The following is a 20581-nucleotide window of genomic DNA, read 5'->3' as shown; positions in this document are numbered from 1 at the left end:
AAAGAGAAAACTGGGACACAGGTTCAGAGAGATGATGTGAAGACGGAGATGACGGCCAGCTACCAACCACAGAGAGACTCGAAAGACACCAACCCTGCCGACACTGTGACCTTGGACTCCAGAACTCAGAGCAAACACCCACACTCCCCACTTCTGATGGGGCGAGGTCTCGATAAACCCATCATCGGTTGAGAATCCTGGGGCTGAGGGCACTGCTCAGTGGTAGAGTACATGGTCAGCATTGTGAGTCCCTGGGTTCAATGCCCAGCAAAGCACAAAAACCCACACCACACACGAAGGCACTGTAACTCAAAAATGGATCTAACACACTCACCGCACTGGATGTCACAGCACAGCCTCACCTACCTTAGACGCGCTCAAAACGCTTGCATTAACCTACCATTACCACCGGGCAAAATCATCTAATGTGAAGACCATTTCACAATAAGACGCTATCTCCCATAAGCTACTGAGTACTGTACTGAAAAGGAGAAACGGAACGGGTGTACTGGTACCTCTGACATCACTGTAGAGTTGACACCTTGTGACATCAGGTGGGGGGAAGCGGGCAAGTGTCTGTAAATCTCTGTCACTGTCACAGCGGCCCTGGCTACTGACCACATCTTGAGCGCACACACGGCTGGGCCTGGCTGTGCAGTTGCACCTGCTTGTGGGCTGGCCCAGCCCCACTGTTCCCTCCCTATCGGTCCCCACCTCCCGACCCCAGTCAGAGGGGTCCAACCTCTCCTCTGAAAGCCTGCCCTGACTGTGAGCTGGGCTGGATTGTGGGTGATGCCACACCTGGTAACAGGAGCCCTTGCAGAGGGTGGTGAGCCAGGGAAGGGGCAGTGAAGTGGGCACTGGTCAGCACAGAAGGAAGTCTGGACACACGGGGCCCGGAGGCCAGGGATGGTGCAGGAGGACCGGGAAGGCAGACCGCCTGCTGCTGCAGTGAGGGCAGCTGTCATTGTGTTTCATGTTTTGACTTCCGTCTAAGACTCAGTTACAGGGAGGAAATCACTGCCTAAACACACATTTTTAAAACCATGGAACTTGACTGATCTGTGAAGCCTTTGTTTCCAAGAGACTCCATGACTCCCCGCCCACAAAGATAAATGAAGAGAGGAGAAAAAAATTAACACAGCCTGGATGCAGGTCTCACTGAGGAAGAAAAAGCAGCTTGGTGCCTACTTCACACACAGTATGTATTTCTTGGTGAAAAGCTGAAGGCATAGACAACGCCTGTAAGTTTAACCACAAATGCACCTGGCAAAGCAATGGGAAGGGAAGTACATCAGAAGCTTGCAGTGCTGAGCTGCTTCCTGTCATCAATGGCCTGGGACACAGAATAATAGGAGGATTTGGGTTCTCAAGGAATTCACCTTCCTTTTGTGGGTTCTCAAATAAAACAACCATGTTCCAGGAAAACTCATGGCCAACACAAAGGGCTTTTATAGCAGAGGGAGTAGAAATTATAGGCCAGTTTTAGACAAGCACCATCAGTAACACTTTACCTAAAATTCATTTGTTCCAAAGAATATTGCTTCAAGAAAATGATCTTCCATAAAAATAATCTGCTGGAACAATTAATATATGCATGGAAAGAGAGCATTTCTCTCCCATATCGATATATTCTGTTGCTAGGAGACAGGTCTGGGACAGAATTCCTGACCCAAACCACTGCAGACTGACTTTTATTGAACCTGGCTCTTTAAGGGAACACATCCAACTTACTGCATGTTAGTGTGCAAAAACTTGTGTTTTCTGAAGCTGGAAGACAATTAACCAAGCCACTTAACATATCATTCTAGGAATCTGAGCATCCATCAAGAGTGCCTTTATGAGGCGCAGCTGTGCTACCATGGCAAAGCATTGTATTAGGGGAAAAAATGTAGGATTTGTCATTTACTAACTATGCAAGCTTGAAAGATTGCTTAACATGATTCAGCCTTGATTTCTCATCTGTGAAACATATTTTTTCCATAAGTTTGCTGTGAAGTATAATGAAATATTGTATGTAAAATATCTTCTAAAATATAAAATTCTATATGGAAACATCAAATTGTACACTGTAAATATACAAAATTAAAATAAAACACAAAGACTGAGATTATGTGGAAAACTTTAGGAAGGATTAATAAGAAAATGAACTTTGTACCACAATCATTTATCATTACAATTTTATAAGTCTACTTTGGAAACTGCCTTACTGCCTACTAAGTCAATTTGTAAACTTCTCTACATCTTTATTTCCACCCACAATATAATCTTTTTTAAAAAAAATTTTTAAATTGTTAATCAGGTTTTTTTTTTTTTGTACTGGGGATCAAACTCGGGACCTTGCACTTGAGAGACAGGCAGCGACACCACTGAGCTAAATCCCTGGCCCTCACCATATAATCTTAATCTAAGCTCTATCTTTAGTCTTTACTTACTCTATATTCAAATGGAACATGGATTATTCATTACAGATGCTCATTTGTTTATTTATGCTTAAACTTGTATAGGAGGAAATATGTGGAATAAAGAGATGCCTTTTATTTTAAAGAATGCCATATAGGTAGTATAAAGGTTTACAGTGATTGTATTTTTCTGCAGAATAAGAAATATTTCCCCACATTTAAAATCTGAGAGAAATCTACAGTTAGAAGAGCCCCAGGAGGAGGCAGGAAAAAGGTTTCCACTCCTTCCCCTGGGGACTACAGGTGTGGAGGGCTGGGACCACTGCTAACCACCTGGAGCAGGATGGGCCTGGTAGGCACTGGGAACAGACATATGGGGGGGGGGTTCTTATGTCTCTAATCAAGCCCAATTGCCAAAGAGCTTCATGGAATCCAAAGACATCCTGAGTAATTCTGAGCAGTCTCCGAAGGGCCAAGGCTCATTTGGATGTTAATTTTCTAATATACTTGCTTCAAAACAGAAATCAGGCCACTGATCTCCCCATCACACCCCACTGTCACCAGGGTATGTATCTCCTATGTGTGAAGGCAACAGGTCTGTACTCAGCTCCAGGTTTCTGTCTGGCTCTTGTGCCAGCCGAGGTATCTAAAACACACATTTCCATTTCACGTAGTAATTGATGGGACTGGATAACAAGTGCTGCTGACATATCTCACGGGGCTTTCTGATGTCAAAGTTGGCTGGCAGAGATAGGACGGAAAGACCAAGGCACTGCCATTTAGTCAGGCGAGCTGCCAGGACGGCTGCTGCACGCTATCCTCTGTGATGCTCAGTAACAGATTTCTCATTTGGGTGCATCCATATTTCAGGCCGAAAAAGCATGAAAAGTTTACCGCGTAATTTAAAGTGAGGAAAAAAGCAGGGTTCAAAGTTGAATATAGCATGTGATTGTATGTATGTTGAAAATGGCTAATAATGATAGTATTTAAATGGGTGGTGAGCAAAGGGCAGCCATTTTTTTCTCTTTTTGGTTTTACAAATTTATTTACTAGGTAGGAAGCTTTTATGATTTAAAAAAAAACTAAACTAAAAGTTCCCAAAGTACATGCAACGGTGTCAGTAAACCACGCCTGGATAAATCTAAACTGTGGCCACGCTGTAAAACTCAGGGCCTGCTCACATATTCGCCCTTCACAACAGCAAAGGACCCGGCTCAGAAGGGTCCCTTCCTTCCAATCCCCCTCCCCGCCAGTCAAGGCCACTGTCCTCCTCCCGCCAGGCCCTACGCACAGACACTCATTTACTGACACTGGGCCCTGGGGCAGGGGTGAGACTCACTGTGACCCTCGCACGTGCTTGTGCAGGAAGTCAGCATGAAAACGTGGGACCAGAGGGTCCTTCTCTCCGTGCACAATGAGCGTGGGGCACTGGACCTGGGGCAGCAGGTGCCGACAGATGTTACCTGAAAGACAAACAGCACCGGCACTGGCCTGAGGCAGGAAGGACGCAGCTCAGACCCGTCCAGTGGTCTGGGCTGTGAATGCTCCCCAGAAGCCTCAGGGCTAAGGCCGGACCTAGAGAGGTGCATTAGATAGAGCGTGCTGGCTTCTTGGGAGAGGCACTGGGACGTCTCTAGGTTCCTGGGGACACGAGGCCCCAACCTGTCCTCTTCCCTCTGCTTCCTGGTGTACGATGGAAGTGGTCCTGTTCTGCCACGCACCCGCCGCATGGGTGGCTGCACTAGGCCACTGTCATGCAGTGGGACCTTCAGAGCCGTGAGCCCAAACACACCTTCCTCCTGTGAGACAGTTACCTCACTCACACGGGTAGTCAAGGGGAGCAAGTGCCCCTCTGGGGGTCTCAAGTACCCTGTCTGTGAAATCAGGGTCTGGATTCGGGGTTCCCTCCAGCTCTAACATCCTTGGGACTTCCTTTTTGCTTCTCTTTGTTTTACAGTTCTAATAGTAAACAAGCACCTTTGTCAGGTTTAAACTCGTAATTCGTGTAGAACTGTAGGAAAATCAAACAACAGAGGGGCAGCCCATCTACCTCTGGGGAGATGCCTGGCACTTGGAAAGCTCTTCGCAGTTACGACGGACATCACCATTAGTGTCTCGGTGACCGACCTGACTGCCATCCCTCTGAGAGCTTTTGAGGACCTAGTCCCCATTCAGAGGCATTTGTGGTCAGCCTGGGCTGTAGTTCCTGTGCTGCCATTTCCTGCCCCTGAGATCCTGGTGGCTCCTTAAACACTTTGGGCCCCAGCTTTGACCAGGAATAATTACTGTGCCCTGCAGTTGTCACGAGACTGAAAAAAAGAGCCACTCAGAAGGCTCTGGACATTCACGAAGCCAGCTCCATCCTCCTCCTCCCTCCCTTCCTTCCTGGCTGTCAGAAGGACAGCGCAAGGGCAGAGCCAGGCCACACAGTGCTGCTTCTGCACACTGGGCTCTGCCCGCCTCTTCAGCTGGTGGCAGCCATCCCCCAAGGAGAGATGACTGCAGACAACCCCTTCAGGCTCTGAGCCTCCATCTCCTGTCCCCTGGATGGCACACACCACGAACTGTGTTGTCAGATGGTGATGGAAGCCAGTGTTACTGAGCGCACACTGTGCCAAGGAGTGCTGGAATCACTGTGCACTTGTTAGCCAATGCAGTTACAGGTCCAAAAACATTCAGCAGGCACAGTCACTCGTCAATGGGTACTTTTCTAATAACAGTAATAGCTGCCTGTTGTGATCCACGCTGCACGTAGCAGTGCACCACGGCTGAACCTATATTATCTTATGTCATCCCAAGATTATGAGGTCACAGACAGGAAACTGAGGCTCAGAGGAATGAAGTCACTTGCCCACATCCACCCCAACAGCAAGCCAAGTGTGCAGCCAGAAGTCAAACCCAGGCCCGCCCGGCTCCAAAGCTGTGGAATTAATCCCTATGCTAAACTGTATGTACATCACCTCCAGTGTGCATTATGGGAAAAGGGCCCCTGCCAACAGCACAGACGGGAGATAAATCATTACTGGTCTCACCAGCATGTAATCCCCACACTGCTGGGCCCTCTATATCAGGACATGGTTTTCAATTGTGGATTTAACTCTATGTTCGCTTTTGGATCTTATCTTCTCACTGCCCTCTTCAATAAAGTATAAAAGTTTATATTTTATAATGTGAGGTCATTAATGCATTAATGGAAAACTGTTTCAGACATTGTTTTATGGTATTTTTAATTTTAAGAACAGAGGGAAGCCAGGTGTGGTGGTACACCTGTAATCCCAGTACTAGGGAGGCTGAGGCAGGAAGATCACCATGAGTTGAGGCTAGCTTGGGCTACACAGTGAGTGCAGGGCCAGCTGGAACTATACAGCAAGACTCTGTCTCAAAAAACCAAAAAAAAAAAGAATAGAGGGAAACCCATTTCAGGGGCCTGTTTTTATGGGAGCTACTGCATTTAACAGGATCACTTTAAGGCACGTATCTGTTGTTTTCAATTTAATCTGTAAATAATATTTCCAAAGGCACTGTTCATTGTGCAAGTTTTGATAACATGATTCATACTGGAGATGACTGCCTGCTAGATGGAACAAACTGGCCTTTCCATCACAAGCAGTTTGTTCAGACCTTGTGCTTGCCAAGCAGGTGCTGTGCCGCTGAGCTACATCCCTGGCCCAAATATAAGAACTTTTTTTTTTTGTACATGAGATCAAACTTAGGACCTCGTGCTTGCTCCAAGATTAGATCTTAGCAGCTCTAGTCTTTCAGCAAGTAAAAAAACAATTAACAAAAACCCCTAGGAAAACAGTGAGATTCTAGTTTCGTTATGGTTCAGGTCTAGGGTGTTTTCCAGAGACCCATGTGTAGAAGGCTTGCTCTCTAGAGTAGCGCCCATGGGTGGCCGTGGGCCCTTTAAGAGGTGGGGCCCTGGGGCGGTCTTCAGGTCACTGGGGGCATGACCTTGAGGGCAGCAGGATACCAGGCTCCCCCTCTTTCTCTCTGCTTCCTGTTTCTGCTATGCCACCTGCTCCCGCCATGGCTCACTGCCTTGCCATAGGCCCTAAAACAATAGAGCCAACTGACCATGGAGTAAACCTCCAAAACTGTGAGTCAACTAAAACACTTGTATTAAGTTCATCATCTCAGGTATCTGTTATAACAGAAAGCTAACATATAGCTGTATAAAAATACACTGTAATTCAGAATTCCTTTTAAAGACACCAAAAATACCAACTCTTACTATTCATGGAAATCTTGCTAATGTCCAGGTAAAAAGAGAGATACTCACTCACGGCTAAGGTCACATAACTTAGTTCTGCAGATGAGAAAAGTACTAAAACTCTGTTCCCTACATGATTTCTTCTGAGGTTGAAGATCATGAAACTTCCTCTTTGTGTCCTAGTAACAGATGTGTAGTGGGATGACAGCTACATGGACAAAAAGGAAAAAACATTGTCTACATTGCAGCTGTTTGTTTTCTAATTACCCATTCTGGAATTAGAAAACAGAAAACAGAGGCTCCTGAAGAATTATTTTGTCATCACACACACAAAGGACTGAGGAAAAAAGAACAGTCTACTTGTAAAGGCTCAACAATATGAACCTTTATACACGAGCCCTGTCTCGAGTTCAAGGCAGACTATTATACCAGAACGCATATTGTGCGCAATGCCTAGGTTCTCTATTCACACGTCACTGTGCAAGGGCAATGGGTGGATTCATGAGCCGCTGAGGAATGCTGGAATACAAAGGAGGCCTCCACCATCCTCTCTACTCAGCAAAGGAATCATTAAATTGTCGATGCAACCTACCATCTAGATGTTTAAACTGTTGCATGCCATCCACCCACTTTGCACAGGTTTTGGCAAAGTAGTCATACCCATACAGGGCTTCTAGAGGCTTCCTCGCCTTCTCACTCCATTTAGAAACATCTCGGATACCTGAAAAACAAAAGTGCTGACTGGATGAGTTCTGTCTCACACCAAGGTGGTATCTCCCCTACCCCAAGCTCCAGCTACCCCTGAGCCTCACATCTGCGGATCCATCTGCCAGGACGGCCTTCCCTTGCGTCCATCCGCATGCTGGCTCCCTGTCAGTGAGCGACTCGCCCACCTCCAGATCCCTCCTCTCCCGCTCCTCCGCCTAGCACTCTCTGCTTTGCTGTTTCCTGTATCAGTGATTGTGTCTGCCTCCCCCTTAGGGCATGCGCCCCAGTGCTGCACCTCTGTCGCAAGGCCTTTGCCTCCCACAAAACAGGCCCTCAGTAAATACTTATCACAGGGATGCAATCAGACCTGCACTGAGTGCTTCATGTTACACTGTGAGATAAAGGAAAACTCCCCTAAGCAGGGTCCCTGAGCGCGAGGGGCACCCTGTACCCCACTGGTATCTGGAGGGATTGGTCCCGGGAGGCCCCGTGGGTTCCAAACTCTGTGGGTGTGCAAACCCCTCTCTAAAGTGTAGAACCTGCATACATCTTCCTCAGACGTCCAGTCTCTGCCAGATGACTACGACAGCCACACAATTTAAATGCTATGGAAGCTGTTGTTACACCGTATTGACTGGGAACAATGGCAAGAAAAAAACTCTGTACACATTATGTATAGATATATATTTTTTTCAAATATTTTCAACCATGGCTGCTTGAATACAGGATGAAGAACTCATGGATATAGATACAGAGGGCCAGCTATATTTGTAAAGGAGTTTTTTTCTGGTACACTGAGAAACATATGCAAATTGTTCATAAAATAACAAGTTCTGCTACTGAAGAAATAAGTTAAAAACTATCTTTAGTTTTTAATCCACAAAGGCAATTACTCAGCTCAATTTTTTCTGTATTTCTTTAAACACTGTGATAAAGATCCTAGTGCTCTTGAGCTTAATAAATATTGCTGAGGGTTTTCAGGGCTTCTGCTAAAGGACACACCTGAGAGACAAGATGACACTGACAAAACGAACTCACATCAAGAATACTCCACGCAGAGTTTGGACAGTGTGGGCACTGGCAGGACTCCACATGCACTCACTGAATGGAGGGAAGACTGCTGCTTACAGGACTGCCTCTGACCAGGGTGGGGTGTGACGGGAGGGACCTGCCCTGGCTTCTGTGGACTGGCGTCAATATTCAGAGGTGAGCTGGGGTGAGCTGACTATGGGAACAGGAAGGGCTGAGCTACTCAGCACAGCAACCTAAGGACTTCAGAGAGGCATGACGCAGCCAGGAAATCAAGATGAGGGGAGGCTGGAGAAGAAGAGAGAGGAGAGTTGCAGAGTGGGAAAAGGAGAAAAAAGTCGGCAAGATGGTGCGAAGAAAGCCAGTAAAGTTTCCCCTGGAGGGGCTCATGGGGTCACTCAGTAGCAGATGGTGTGTGTCTGAGACCCGAGGTCGGACTTCCAGTACCTCCCTCCCAAATTATAAAAGGGCCCCTCTGGCAGCCATGCCCTGAGGAGGGTCCGATCTTGCACTAGAAAAGCTAGATCTTCCAGGACACCTAATCCCGGCAGAGTAGGGGACAGGAAGGAGGTAAGTACTGAACACGTCTGAAGTGTCTGTGAGAGCAGAGAGTGGGCTTAGGCAGAGGCTCCAAGGGCCGCTCCAGGGGGAAGGCAGCCCCCAGCAGGGAGGGGCAAATGTGGGTCTTCTGAGCTCAGGCTCAGTTGTTTCTTTTCAGGTTATGAGTGACAGTTCGCCACCTGTAACACTGTGTCTGAGCACGTGACCCTCAGCAATGTCACACGCCCTGAAGACACTGCGATCCTGGGGCCTGGTGACAGTAGGGTGAGTTTTGCAGCAACACGGGAGATAAACCAGCTGTCCACTGGCAAGAGGCCGGCCAAAGAGTGTCCCAGTGTCCCTGAAATATAGCACAGCAATGGAAGCAATTGCCAGGCAACTACAAGCAACATCATGAATGAATCGGAGAAATGCAAGATGCTGTGAAAAAGGCAAGTCAGAGAAGATGATTCACAGTGTGAAGCCGCTTCTGCAAAGCTTGAAGACAACTAGACTGTGCACTGTTTAGGAATATAAGAGTGTGCAACAGGACTGTTTTCTCAAAGGCATAGAGTGGATTCTAAGCTCAGGTGGAAGCTGGGGTGAACTGGGAGGAAGCACATGGACACAACAAGGGCATTAGCGGTGATCAACCATGCGCTCCAGGCTGGGTTCAAGGATGTCCTGCTTCACGTATGGTTTGACTTGTACCTATCACAGTAAAAAACCAATTAGGAAAAAAAAGTTCCTGGGATGCAAAGGTCCAGACCCTTTAAGAACCAACTGACCAATGTTCAATATGAAGACATTTTTCTTGCTGAAATATAAAGTTATCATAGTGGGCTGAGGATTTAGCTCCACTGCCTGCCTCACAAGCGCAAGGTCCCGAGTTCGATCCCCGGTACCAAAAAATAAAAAAATAAAGTTATCATAGAGGGATAGCAAGAGATCCTTGTAATAAACTCACATAGTAAAGGCAGGCATGGGGAGAGGTTATCAATGGGATGTCAAGTCCAGGGCGAGCCATCAGACTCCCACAGGAAGTGATATCTGAGTCCCCAGGGGCAGGAAGCCAGGTGCAGCTGTATGAGCCAGATGTGCACATCAGGCACGGCGGTCAAGGGCCATGCTTGGGTGAGCCCAAAGCTCTGCCCTAACTCACTCTGCCACAGGGAGCCAGGGATCTGACCCTGCTGCAAAGCAAACAGTGCTGTGGCTTCATCAGAAAAACAAGGATCCTAGTAATATTCTGGGGTACAAAGTATATAAGTTAATACATAAAATGTGCTATCAACAGTGCCTAGGGCCGGGGATTTAGCTCAGTGGTTTCGACGCCTGCTACGCAAGCGCAAGGACCCAAGTTTGATCCCTGGTAACAAAAACAAAAAAAACAACAGTGCCTGGCATGGAACGTGCACTCAAAAATATCCTTTGTATTTACATATTTACTTCAGCTAATTTATTTCAAGAAGCCAGTTTTGCCCCAAAGCATAATTACTGCTAAAAATTAAGTAGTAATTATGTTTCATGGTGAAGTTCTCAAAATAATCATTTGAATCAAACTGTTTGCTGATCTAAAACAGAACTAATTTGGATCCCAAAGAATCAGATATATTCTCTTTCTGAGTACTGGAACGGTAATGAAGAGAACTTGCTCGCTCATCATTGGTTTGTGAACACACCCACAGGCCATGTGAAAGCTGCTGTGCATCAGTTGCCACTGACAACCTGCATGAGACAAGGACTCTGCCTTCAAGGTCCTCATGGCCCAGGGAGGAACTTACAAACAGCAACTGTCGTACAGCGGCGCCTCACCCATGACAGATGTCACATTTGAGAGCCCCTGGGATGCCCGAAGCCACAGATGGCACTAAACCCTGTAAATACAGACAGCATGGTTTCTGCTATACATCCCTGCTATGGTAAAGCTTAATTTACTGCCTTCTAAAGGACTCTTGCCGATGAGGACAAACGACTGTCAGAGGAAAGGACCTGACCCGAGCGGGGGAAGGAAAAGCAGGGTGGTAAAAAGCAAAGAGGATCATGGGTCCAGCAGCAGCAGAATGCAGTCCGAGTTTGGTGGAAAGGGAAGAGGGAGGCTGGCACCCCAAGAGAGGCCTCAGGCTCGGGCTCACATGCCCAGGTGGACTGTGGGGCAGGACCTAAAGAACAGTGAGCAGGATGAGGGACAGGAGAGGTCAGGAACTAAAGAACTCAGTTTCAGATCAAGGCAGGCCATGTTGTGGGGCACAGAACAAACCTTTAATAAACCTCCAAGAACTGAATTCACAGAGTGTGCTTTCTGAATCTAATGGAATTAAACTAGATACTAATAGCATAAAAATATCTGGAAAACTTCAAGTATTTGGAAATTAGATAATATACTTCTCAAAAACTATGGGTGAAAGAGAAAGTCTGAAGGGATATTAGAAAATGTTCTGATCTAAATTAAAATACAACATATCAAAACTTGTAGGGGCATGGTGGTGCATGCCTGTAATCCCAGCACCTGAGAGGCTGAGGCAGGAGGATCACTGGGAGTTTGAGGCCAACTTGGGCTACATAGTGAGTTCAAGGCCAGCCTGGACTACACAGCAAGACCCTGTCTCAAACACCAAAAAACAAAGTAAGACAAACAAACAGAAACTTGTAGGAAGCTCACATGTAGCAGCACTTAGAATAAAATTTATGCCATTAAATGCTTACAGTAGAAGAAAGGTCTCAAATCAGTAACCTAACCTTCTATTGTGGGACTAGGAAAAGAAAAATCAAACTGAAACCCAAAGGAAGCAGAAGGGAGAAAATAAGAATGATCAGAGCCGAAACAATGAAACAGTGGGTAAAGGATGAAGGGTGGTAAGGTGGCAGTCACAGGAGGAGGGGCGATGCTTTGGAGGAGGGGCGGCACCCACCTCTGCAGGCTGACAGCAAGGGTCCAGGGGCTGGAAGTGGGAGGCTCGGGAGGGGCAGAGGCTTCCGAGCCACAGCTTCCTCTGCAGGAGGCCAGCACTGAGCCAGTGGAAGCACAGGACAGTGGGAAGACAGGCAGGGCTGGTCACGAAAGCAGACTCACCGCTTAGGAGTCCCCATGTCTTTCTTCACAGGACATTTGCCTCTGGAGCTTACTAAGGCCTCCAAATCGCAGAACAATGGAAAGATAGTGAGCCTCATCCAGGGTCTGCAAACTATTTTTGTGCAGTGACAGAGCAACTTTCGAAACAGGCTTTGTGTAGATACTGACGTGTGAGGGGAGAAACGCCTGCTCCATCTAGACCTGCCTCGGGGCTGCTGGAAGCAGACTTGGGACCAGCGCTGCCAGCCTGAGGAGGTGGTGAGCTGACCCAGGCCAGCTTCCCCTTTCGCCTAGGAAGTGGGGGTGGCCAACCCAGCTCGGGCTCCAGGCTCCGGCTCGGGCTCACAGATGAGCTTCTCTGATTTCCACCCACACTTTACAAAAGGTGACCCACAGGCTGCAGTTTGCTGGCCCCTGCTCTATGCTGCTAGCTCCCGAAAAAGAAGCCTGAGGGGCAACCTTAACAAGGAAAACAGCACAAACATTCCTGGAATCTGGATATCAGGGCTCACCTTTGAGTCCTTTCACACTCTCTGACTTCAGAGGAGGTTACGAGTAACCCTTCCCATGCCCTTCCCTGAGTCACTGTCAATGGCAGTCAATGCAGATACTGCCTTTCCCTAGCCTTTTCCTGAATCACAGGAGTTCTGCTTCTGGAAATAGAAAGACGGGTTAAATCGAACTGCTCTTCTGAGAACTCCTGATTCTTCCGGCCTCAGAGTCGGAGCTGGAAGTGGACGGGCCACGAGTGCTCATCACATCAAAGTCAGAGGCGCGAAGGGAGCAAGAGGTGCCCGACCTCCCGCCACCGTGGGGGCAGAACCTACCCTCATAGATCCTTTGATCCTCATCAGTAATGTAGGCGATTGCCCCCCAAATCACCATCTTGCTGATGTGGGCCGGGTATTTGGCAGCAGCGATGAGCGCGGTCAGGCCGCCGCCACTCCACCCCAGCAGGGAGACCTTCTTAAAGTTCAGCGCCTACGACAGATACAGTGAAACACGCGGCAGTCAGTGCTCCTCTGTGGGCCTGAGCGTAGATGACGACCGGGATCAGTGTAGGTCTGGGGCCTGGGGTATCAGCAGTAATTCAGGAAAAGTCCTGATCATCCCACCACTTGACAACATAATGCTCCCTCTCATTTAGCTTTGGTAGAGATGCAATTGTCACAGGAACAGAGTACACAGCACTGGCTGACTTGTGAGGCAGCTGCATTTCTGCTTAGGCGAAATGTCCAGGAGTAGATCAGTGGCCATTACCTGTACTGGACATGGCAAAGGGTGGCTCCACCTGTGTGTGCACACGAACCTGGACAGGGCTTTGAGAACAAGTGTGCAGCTTAGAGAGGGACTGCAGATTTGTTGGGGAAATGAAGTAAGGTCTCTGGTAAAGCCACTGACTGCAGCTGTGGGAAGAGCTGACCGGAGTCAGGTTGGAAGAGAACAGTGTCATAGGGAAGCTGTAAGTCCCTGGGTGAATCACCCAGGACCTGAAAATGTGTTTAGCAAAGAAAATGGACACAGATGACACCTGGGAGATGCTGCCTAGGAACAGAAGTAGAATAAAAGTTAAAGAATTAACAGACATTAGTCCAACAGATTTGCTGCTGGGATTATACACTGGTGTAACTACTATGGATAACAGTTTGGCACTATGTTTAACTGAATATTTGCATCTTCTACAATCCAGCACATCGTCTCCGAAGTTCGTATGAAACTCTCACACACATGTACCAGGAGACAGGCTCAGTATGTCCACAACAACATTGCTCGTAACAGCAAAAAAATCAGAACTGAAGTGTCCACAAACAACAGAATGTGCACTGTACTCCCATGTGATAGGAGTCACGTGGTGTTACCTTGTTAGAGAGAAAGGACAAAAATTAGACAAAATAAGTGAAGAGATGCCCGGCTATCCGCCTGAGCCTTCTGTGAGAGACCCACCTTCATCAAATCCACCGCATCTTTTGCATCTCGTTCATAAAAGTCCACCGGGAAATCTCGGTCTGGGGGCCTGGAATGCCCATATCCTCGAGGGTCCCAGGCAACCACGGTGAAGAGCTTCTTGCTGAGGCTTTTAAGTTGGGGTCCAAAATCTGTCTCTCCACTTCCTGAAAACAGACACTTGGTTACCTCTGGTGAATGCTTTCATTGTATCAAACACATCAGAGTAAAAACAGAAGCAGCAAAAATCTTATAAAGCAATCAAAACTGAATCCGCAAAGTAGTCTGGGTTGAAGACTAACCCAGAGCTCAGCCCTGCTTCCGATCGCCCTCTAGTGGCTGTTTTGAAAAGGACGGGGACTTGGGTCCTTCCGTCTGTGCGGTATTCTCTGACTTTCATGCCTCAATTTAAATCCTCTCAGCCTCATTTTTAAAGAATTAATGAAACCGTATAAATAAACTTAGCTACATGCTGCGCTTCTGGGTTTTTAAAAAATAAATTATTTTCAAATGAAATAAATCCCAATAACATCTATAAACAAATTTATTACATTTGGTCTAAATTATTCAAAGGAGAATTCTAAAATTCCAGATTTTTAAAACTGAGCTAATATGAATAGCCCTGAAGATTTTATTTTGTAGTTATAATCAAAAATCACTGAAAAGGGCCGGGGATTTAGCTCAGTGGTTCCGGCACCTGCCCTGCAAGTGCAAGGCCCCGAGTTCAATCCCCAGTACCAAAAAAAAAAAAAAATCACTGAAAAAGGGTGTATGAAATAAACCAGTTTCTTTCATTAAAATAATACAAAAGAGCCTCCACTAACAAGCAGAACTGCGCTGAACCTCAGGCAGCCTTGACAGCCTCGGCCACATGGTCATGCAAGGCTGGCGTGATCACCCCATTGCACTGTGCAAGGCCACACCCCAGGAGCTAAGTTCAGGCCAGGTCAGCATTTTTCTGCAAGGTCTGCTTGATTTCTGAGGCTGCAAGTGAATACTGAATACCTTGCCTGATCGATTATGCAGTGTGATCAAACTACACAGTGAATGTTCACATTTTAAAAATTATTGTAATAAAAGACACACTGCCATGAATCCCCCTCAACACATTTTCCCTTGCTGCTTCTAACACATTTATCCCATTGTTCTTGCCACTTCTGAAGCAGTTCTGAAAGTCCTCTTTCATGAGTGTCTTTATGAGATGTGATCAAAAATACCATGAATGTTGCTGCCAAGTGCCATCCAACAGAAAGGCAGTCTTGTAAAGACGTGACAGTGCGTCCTCATCCGCCTTATCCACAGGATCTGGCACTGTGCAACTTTTGCCTGTTCCTTAAAATTCAAATGACCATAAAAGGTAAATGTTTTAAATGAATTCAGCACGTCAAGGCAGCCATCAGAGCACAACGAAAGACACTCACGAAAGAGGACTTCCATATCTGCTTCAGCAAGCGGCAAGAAGGATGGGATAAGTTCAAAGCAAAGGGGAGTATTTTGAGGATTTGTGGCAATGAATCTTTTATTATAACACATTTGTATTTTTCCAAAACAATGCATAGCTGTAATAAAAATGTAATTCCAGAAGACGGAGGATCACTTAACATTACCAAGGTCCAGCATGCTCCCCACCAAGATATTCCTTTCTCAAGATTGGACAAATCATGCAGGAAGTCCAATCCCAGAGGAAATCAGTGGACCTCCCATCCGTGTCTACTGCTGGCACGTGGACTTCTTTTATGTCCCTGCAATGGAGGGACATCTGTGGGGAATGACTCTGAAGGAGGGGCAGGAGGCAGGGAGAAGGGGAAAGAGAACAAGCTAAAAGGCCAACTGCAGAAATAACAAGACATCTTTCTGGCCCACATGGAGCCTGGTACCAAGAATACTAAAATCTTACACAGGTGCTTAAGGAGCACTCAGAGTTACCAGGACATGAGACCTGAGAGGCCCATGGAAGTGGGACTAGGTATCAGGGGACAGGACAGGAAGACAGGCTGTCACTTTTGTTTTTTGGAATCTAACATTTTTGTTTTACAAAAATTACACAGGTAACAGTTTTTAGACCTGGTCAATGACTGCAATACTGGAAGAATGGAAATCTAGCCTGGTAAATTGTTTTTACAGATGACCTTGGCTGGCCATCAGCTATTGGAGTAAATGTTCTCCTTTATTACAATAACTTAAGGGAAAAAGGTACTAAATACTATCTGCACAATGGGACCACATTAGCAGAGGCTGGGCCAAGTAAGACCATCAATTAACTGAAAAATTTTAGCACTTTCCTATTCTGAGAGAGAAGCAAATCACACGAAATGAGTATATACTGGGATTATTTAACTAAATTGAAAATAAAGTAACAATCCTAACCCCCTTAAAACTAAATTTTCGATGTCCTGGGATCACTGTAAATTTTCCCCTGAACTTCTGATGTCTGGACTGCTGATCTGTAAAATGAGGATGAGAGCCAGTAGGCTTTACTATTTATACCCCACACAGCAGCGAGGGTAATACACTAGCCTCATTTTGTCCCTTAAAAAACGTTAAATTTGTCTCCTTGCCTCTTATTTTAATTGGAAGGATCAACCACAACCCAGCCTGGTTTTAGCACTGCCAAGTCCCACATCTTGTAAAATCCCTCAATGCCAGGAAAACTGGGACAGCTGGTCACCCACTCACCTTCTTAATTCAAAGACTCTTTCCTCACCCTTTCTCTGGACCCGTCACCCTCCCAAACCACGGTTTTACAGTGCACTCCCATGAGAAAAACTAGGTACTTAGTGGAATTAAAAAGATATACACCAAAAAGTTATCTACTTTTCTAAAGTACTCAAGTTTAACTGCAGCAAATATTCCTGAAAACATTCTACCAAATTAATGATCAGTACTTGGCATCTAGCACTGTGAGGCATTGGAGAGGTTAAAGAGCATGCAAAAGAGCATTCCATTAAACACGTCCAGACCCAGCATCCCAGGAAGCAGCAGGACTGGGTGCTCGCCCTCTCCGGTCCGCTGGTAATGCAGGTGAACACCATTCACAGCTACTTTGCCAGAACTTACTGAGGTGCTGGAAAGAAAAAAAGAAAACCCCTAAAGCAAAATGATTTAGCATGCCAAGTTCACCATTTTAATATGACAAGACTGCCCTTTCACCTGCATGAGTCAGCTCCAGCACCCCTCAAGCTTTGTGGGCTATTTTCCTGGGCCTGTTTCCAACCCTCAACTGTGACATGAGCTTGCATCTTTTTTAGCAGACTGTAAATGTGAACTGTGTCTTCAGGTTTCACTCTGTTGCAGCACCCAGCCTGGTGCTCACAGTGCCAAAGCACTAGGGTTTTCTGAAGTCAGTGGGCAGAAACACACAACCAGGACACAAGCCTGGGGGCTGGAGCAACGAGCCTGGGTCTATCTGCACCTCAGCTTGGGGGCACTGCTGAGGGTGAGATGGGCCCCAGGGGTTGCCAGGAGAGCTGTGATCGAAGGCCATCCTTTAGATGTGGAGCTTCTCAGGTCAGCTGCAGGAGGGCTGTGGTCAGGGCCGTCTATCTACCTGCCCTGACGTGCCTTGCTGGTTAAGACGCTGAATACCTATTTCTGTGGTGACTGTAAAGTAGCTACACCCATAATCCCCCTCTCGAGGGACCCTCCACGATCCAGCACCTAGCTGGACTCTGTGTAGCACAGGACAGGGCCTCAGGACAGAGATGCTGCCAGTGTCTGCCCTGCCGAGTGATGTGTGTGCCCCGAAGGGTCCTCGTTAACCTCTCCACAGCTGTCCTTCTGGAAACTCCAGAACAGACTGTCCAGGGATTCACCCCCATACAGCAGCTCCCCACCAAGTGTTAGGCAGGTGCTCAACTGACATGTGCAAGGGACATGGCGGCCACGCCAGGACAGATGCTAGAGCAACCACTCTTCTAGCATGGTGTCTGGAAGTTTACATCAACCACTAACTTCCTTTCTGTTTCACATTCACCCTACCCTTACCTCTGCCCTTGGTCAAAATGATTACTGAAGTGCAGCACATGTGAAAAAACAAGGACTTGTTTCTTTTCTGGTTTCATTTGATTTGCCAACTTTAAACAAAGAATGTGGAAAACAATGGGCTGAACGCTAGCACACTGAATCTTAACACGTAAAATGTGGAAGGTTAATTTTTAGAAATTTGTAAGACAGAATTTGGAAGGCCTGACATAGCATAAGATCATTATCTACAGAAATCTTATTAGAGGAGCAATAACAAAGACCATCAACTCTGTCAATTTATTAACATCCTATTCCTTGGAGAATTCGTTTTTATTGTTAGGATGGCTGTAGATATCTTAGGAGCAAGACAGAAGCAAATAAATGGACTCTATAAATAAAGATTCATTCAACAAATGCGTGTTTATCAGCATATCTGCTTTGCTCACTATCTGGGGGAAGGAGTAAAAAGCCACGTAGGATTGCTCTGAAAACTCAGGGAGGGCTAAGCACTAATTGAGGAAAAGACTTGAGGCAGCTGGGTGGGTAAGAGTTCTCTCCAGTATTTCCTGAGTTTACTGAATTAAATGAGGTCACTCCCTGGGCGGAGCTGACTAGCATTTTACAGGGCTCACATTAGCAGTTAAGTACACAGTGCCGCCCTTGGCCTTTATTACTTTGTGGCCTAGACACGTGGCAGCGTGAATACGCTTGTAAAAGCCATTTTGCTGGGTGAGGATCTACGTAATGCGGAGCCCCTCCCCTGTCCTTCTCAATGTGCAGAGTGTGTTGGGTCTTTAAATTCTCACACCTCTCCATCTCCCCAGGGGACTGGCTCATAAGTGATTCTTTCCACTGGCTTCTGTGCTTATTCCCAAGTCTCTTCTGCAAAACCCTGACTTCTTGAATTTGGCTGTATTGGTATGATTTCCTATTCCATATTTCTTTTTCGTCCAGTCATCACCTTCCCATATTCTCTTGGTTGCCTACAAGGAACGTAGAGACAAAACTAAGAGTCCAAGGTTTAGCAGAAAGGGAACTCAACACCAGGAAGGATTTCCAAAGGCAGAAGACTTGGAAGGTGCCTCGGAGGAGAGACAGAGACAGACAACACCTGGGCTGGGTGGAGGCATCTGAGATGAACTTCCACAGGAGGCTAAAATTCTAAACAAAGGATGTGGTAGGGAGGGCATTTCTGGAAGATGAAGTCGCACAATCAAAGGCCGAGGAGCAAGGGGCACCGTGGGGACAAGCCAGTGCTCAGCCTCACAGGAGTGTGAAGACAGAACTGTGGCTGGGACCCATCAGTGAAGGGCTCTGCAGTGAGGCTCAGGGGAAAGCAAGTGCTTTGTCACCACAGCCTCTATGCTGTCGCACCAGAGGCACTGGCACCGTCACATCAGACATCCCCTGGGGAACAGAGGCTGCCAAAAACCTTTCGTGAGTCTCCAAGTGGGAAAGAAAGACAGAGGGCTATTTATGGACAAAAGAAAATTAACTTCAAAGACAAGAAAAAGGTTTATTTTGAAAGGTAACAGTTTTTGAATGCTGATTTATTTTCCCAGAAATACAAGATACACGAAAGGAGAACATTCAGCACTTCCGCTCCAACATATCAAGTGGCATCTTAGAGCAGTGTTCAGGCCTGAGACCGACAGTTAAGAGTGTGTTGTAAGAAAGTCAGGCCAAGACCAGGCCTCGAGCGACTCTAACGTGTCCTTGGTACTTGAATCACATCTGAATCTGAGGCCCAAGCTATACTTAATCAAAACCTCTGGGGCAGAAACCAGCCATGTGTATTTTAATTTCCCTGGAAAATTCTAATAAGCAAAAGGTCGAGAATGACTACTACATCTCCTGCTAAAAGCAGCCTTCCTACCCTGTACTTGTCTTGACTCCCTCTCTGGGAGTCCGGACTGGCAATCTGCTGCAACAGAAGGTGGTAAGGAACAGTGCAACCACACTGAGAGGGCTGAGCTGCTTCCCTCAAGGAGGCCGAGGGCATGGGGACAAAGTACCACAGCTTGGAGCCAGTGATTAAACCAAGTGCAGCCTTTGCACTTTGTGTCGGTGTAAGCGTTTTATTCATGTCACTCATTTCACTCTGTGGCACACATTGTACCTACCCTAATTTCACCACTGAGGAATGTGAGGACAGGTAACTTGCCCTAGTCACTGCTAGTGTTCTGCCAGGCTAAGAGGATCACCTGAAGATCTGACCCCAGACCCTCAGCCTCAGCACTTCGCTTTCAGATAAAAATGGGGCGACTTAATAAGAGCCCTCTCTTTCAAAATCCTCATCACTTATATTTGGCTTTTTCTTTTTTTTTTTCTTCAGTACCAGGAATCAAACTCAGGACCTTGCGGTTGCCAGGCAGGTGTGGTGCCACTGAGCTATATCCCTGGTCCTCAGCTATTTCTTATAAAGTAAGTATCAGCTACAACAAAGTGTTAGGAACCTGAGGACTTGAATTCATACGAATTGTGATGACTTATTCTCACTCCTTTTAATACGGTATTCTTGTTTGTGCCATTAATAATTATACTAAGTACTTACGTAGCAGGCCTTTTACACTGTTTCAAATCTTCACAAACTACAAGGAGGCCAAGAGAAGATAAGGAGCTTGTCCCCACTCACACAGCTACAGAGTGGTAACGAGTTACCGAACTCGAGGCCAAGCTTTCTAATTTCACACTGGCAATGTGCCTACC

At 46.6% G+C, this 20581-nt stretch overlaps 1 protein-coding gene across 5 annotated transcripts in view; it reads right to left on the bottom strand.

Moving 5' to 3' along the window:
- Window positions 1-20581, bottom strand: part of Bphl (biphenyl hydrolase like) — a 28074-nt gene that overhangs the window by 5636 nt on the left and 1857 nt on the right. For all 5 annotated transcript variants that reach the window (XR_015439280.1, XM_087181743.1, XM_013073235.3 and 2 more), the window contains exons 2-6: window positions 16870-16973; window positions 13910-14076; window positions 12793-12946; window positions 7208-7336; window positions 3742-3865 (exon numbers count right to left, since the gene is read on the bottom strand). Coding sequence is in view for 4 of the 5 variants with exons in the window: in XM_087181743.1 (XP_087037869.1) it covers window positions 3742-3865; window positions 7208-7336; window positions 12793-12946; window positions 13910-14076; window positions 16870-16973 (678 nt within the window). In the remaining variant the exon portion in view is untranslated. The remainder of the gene's footprint in view (window positions 1-3741; window positions 3866-7207; window positions 7337-12792; window positions 12947-13909; window positions 14077-16869; window positions 16974-20581) is intronic.

This window comes from Heterocephalus glaber, unplaced genomic scaffold (genome assembly GCF_053883595.1).
Source record: "Heterocephalus glaber isolate CG9 unplaced genomic scaffold, H.glaber_assembly_v1.0 deba00001472, whole genome shotgun sequence".
Classification (NCBI taxonomy): domain Eukaryota; kingdom Metazoa; phylum Chordata; class Mammalia; order Rodentia; family Bathyergidae; genus Heterocephalus; species Heterocephalus glaber.
Note: the sequence above shows the minus strand (reverse complement) of the source record. Positions and strands in the feature narration are given on the sequence as shown.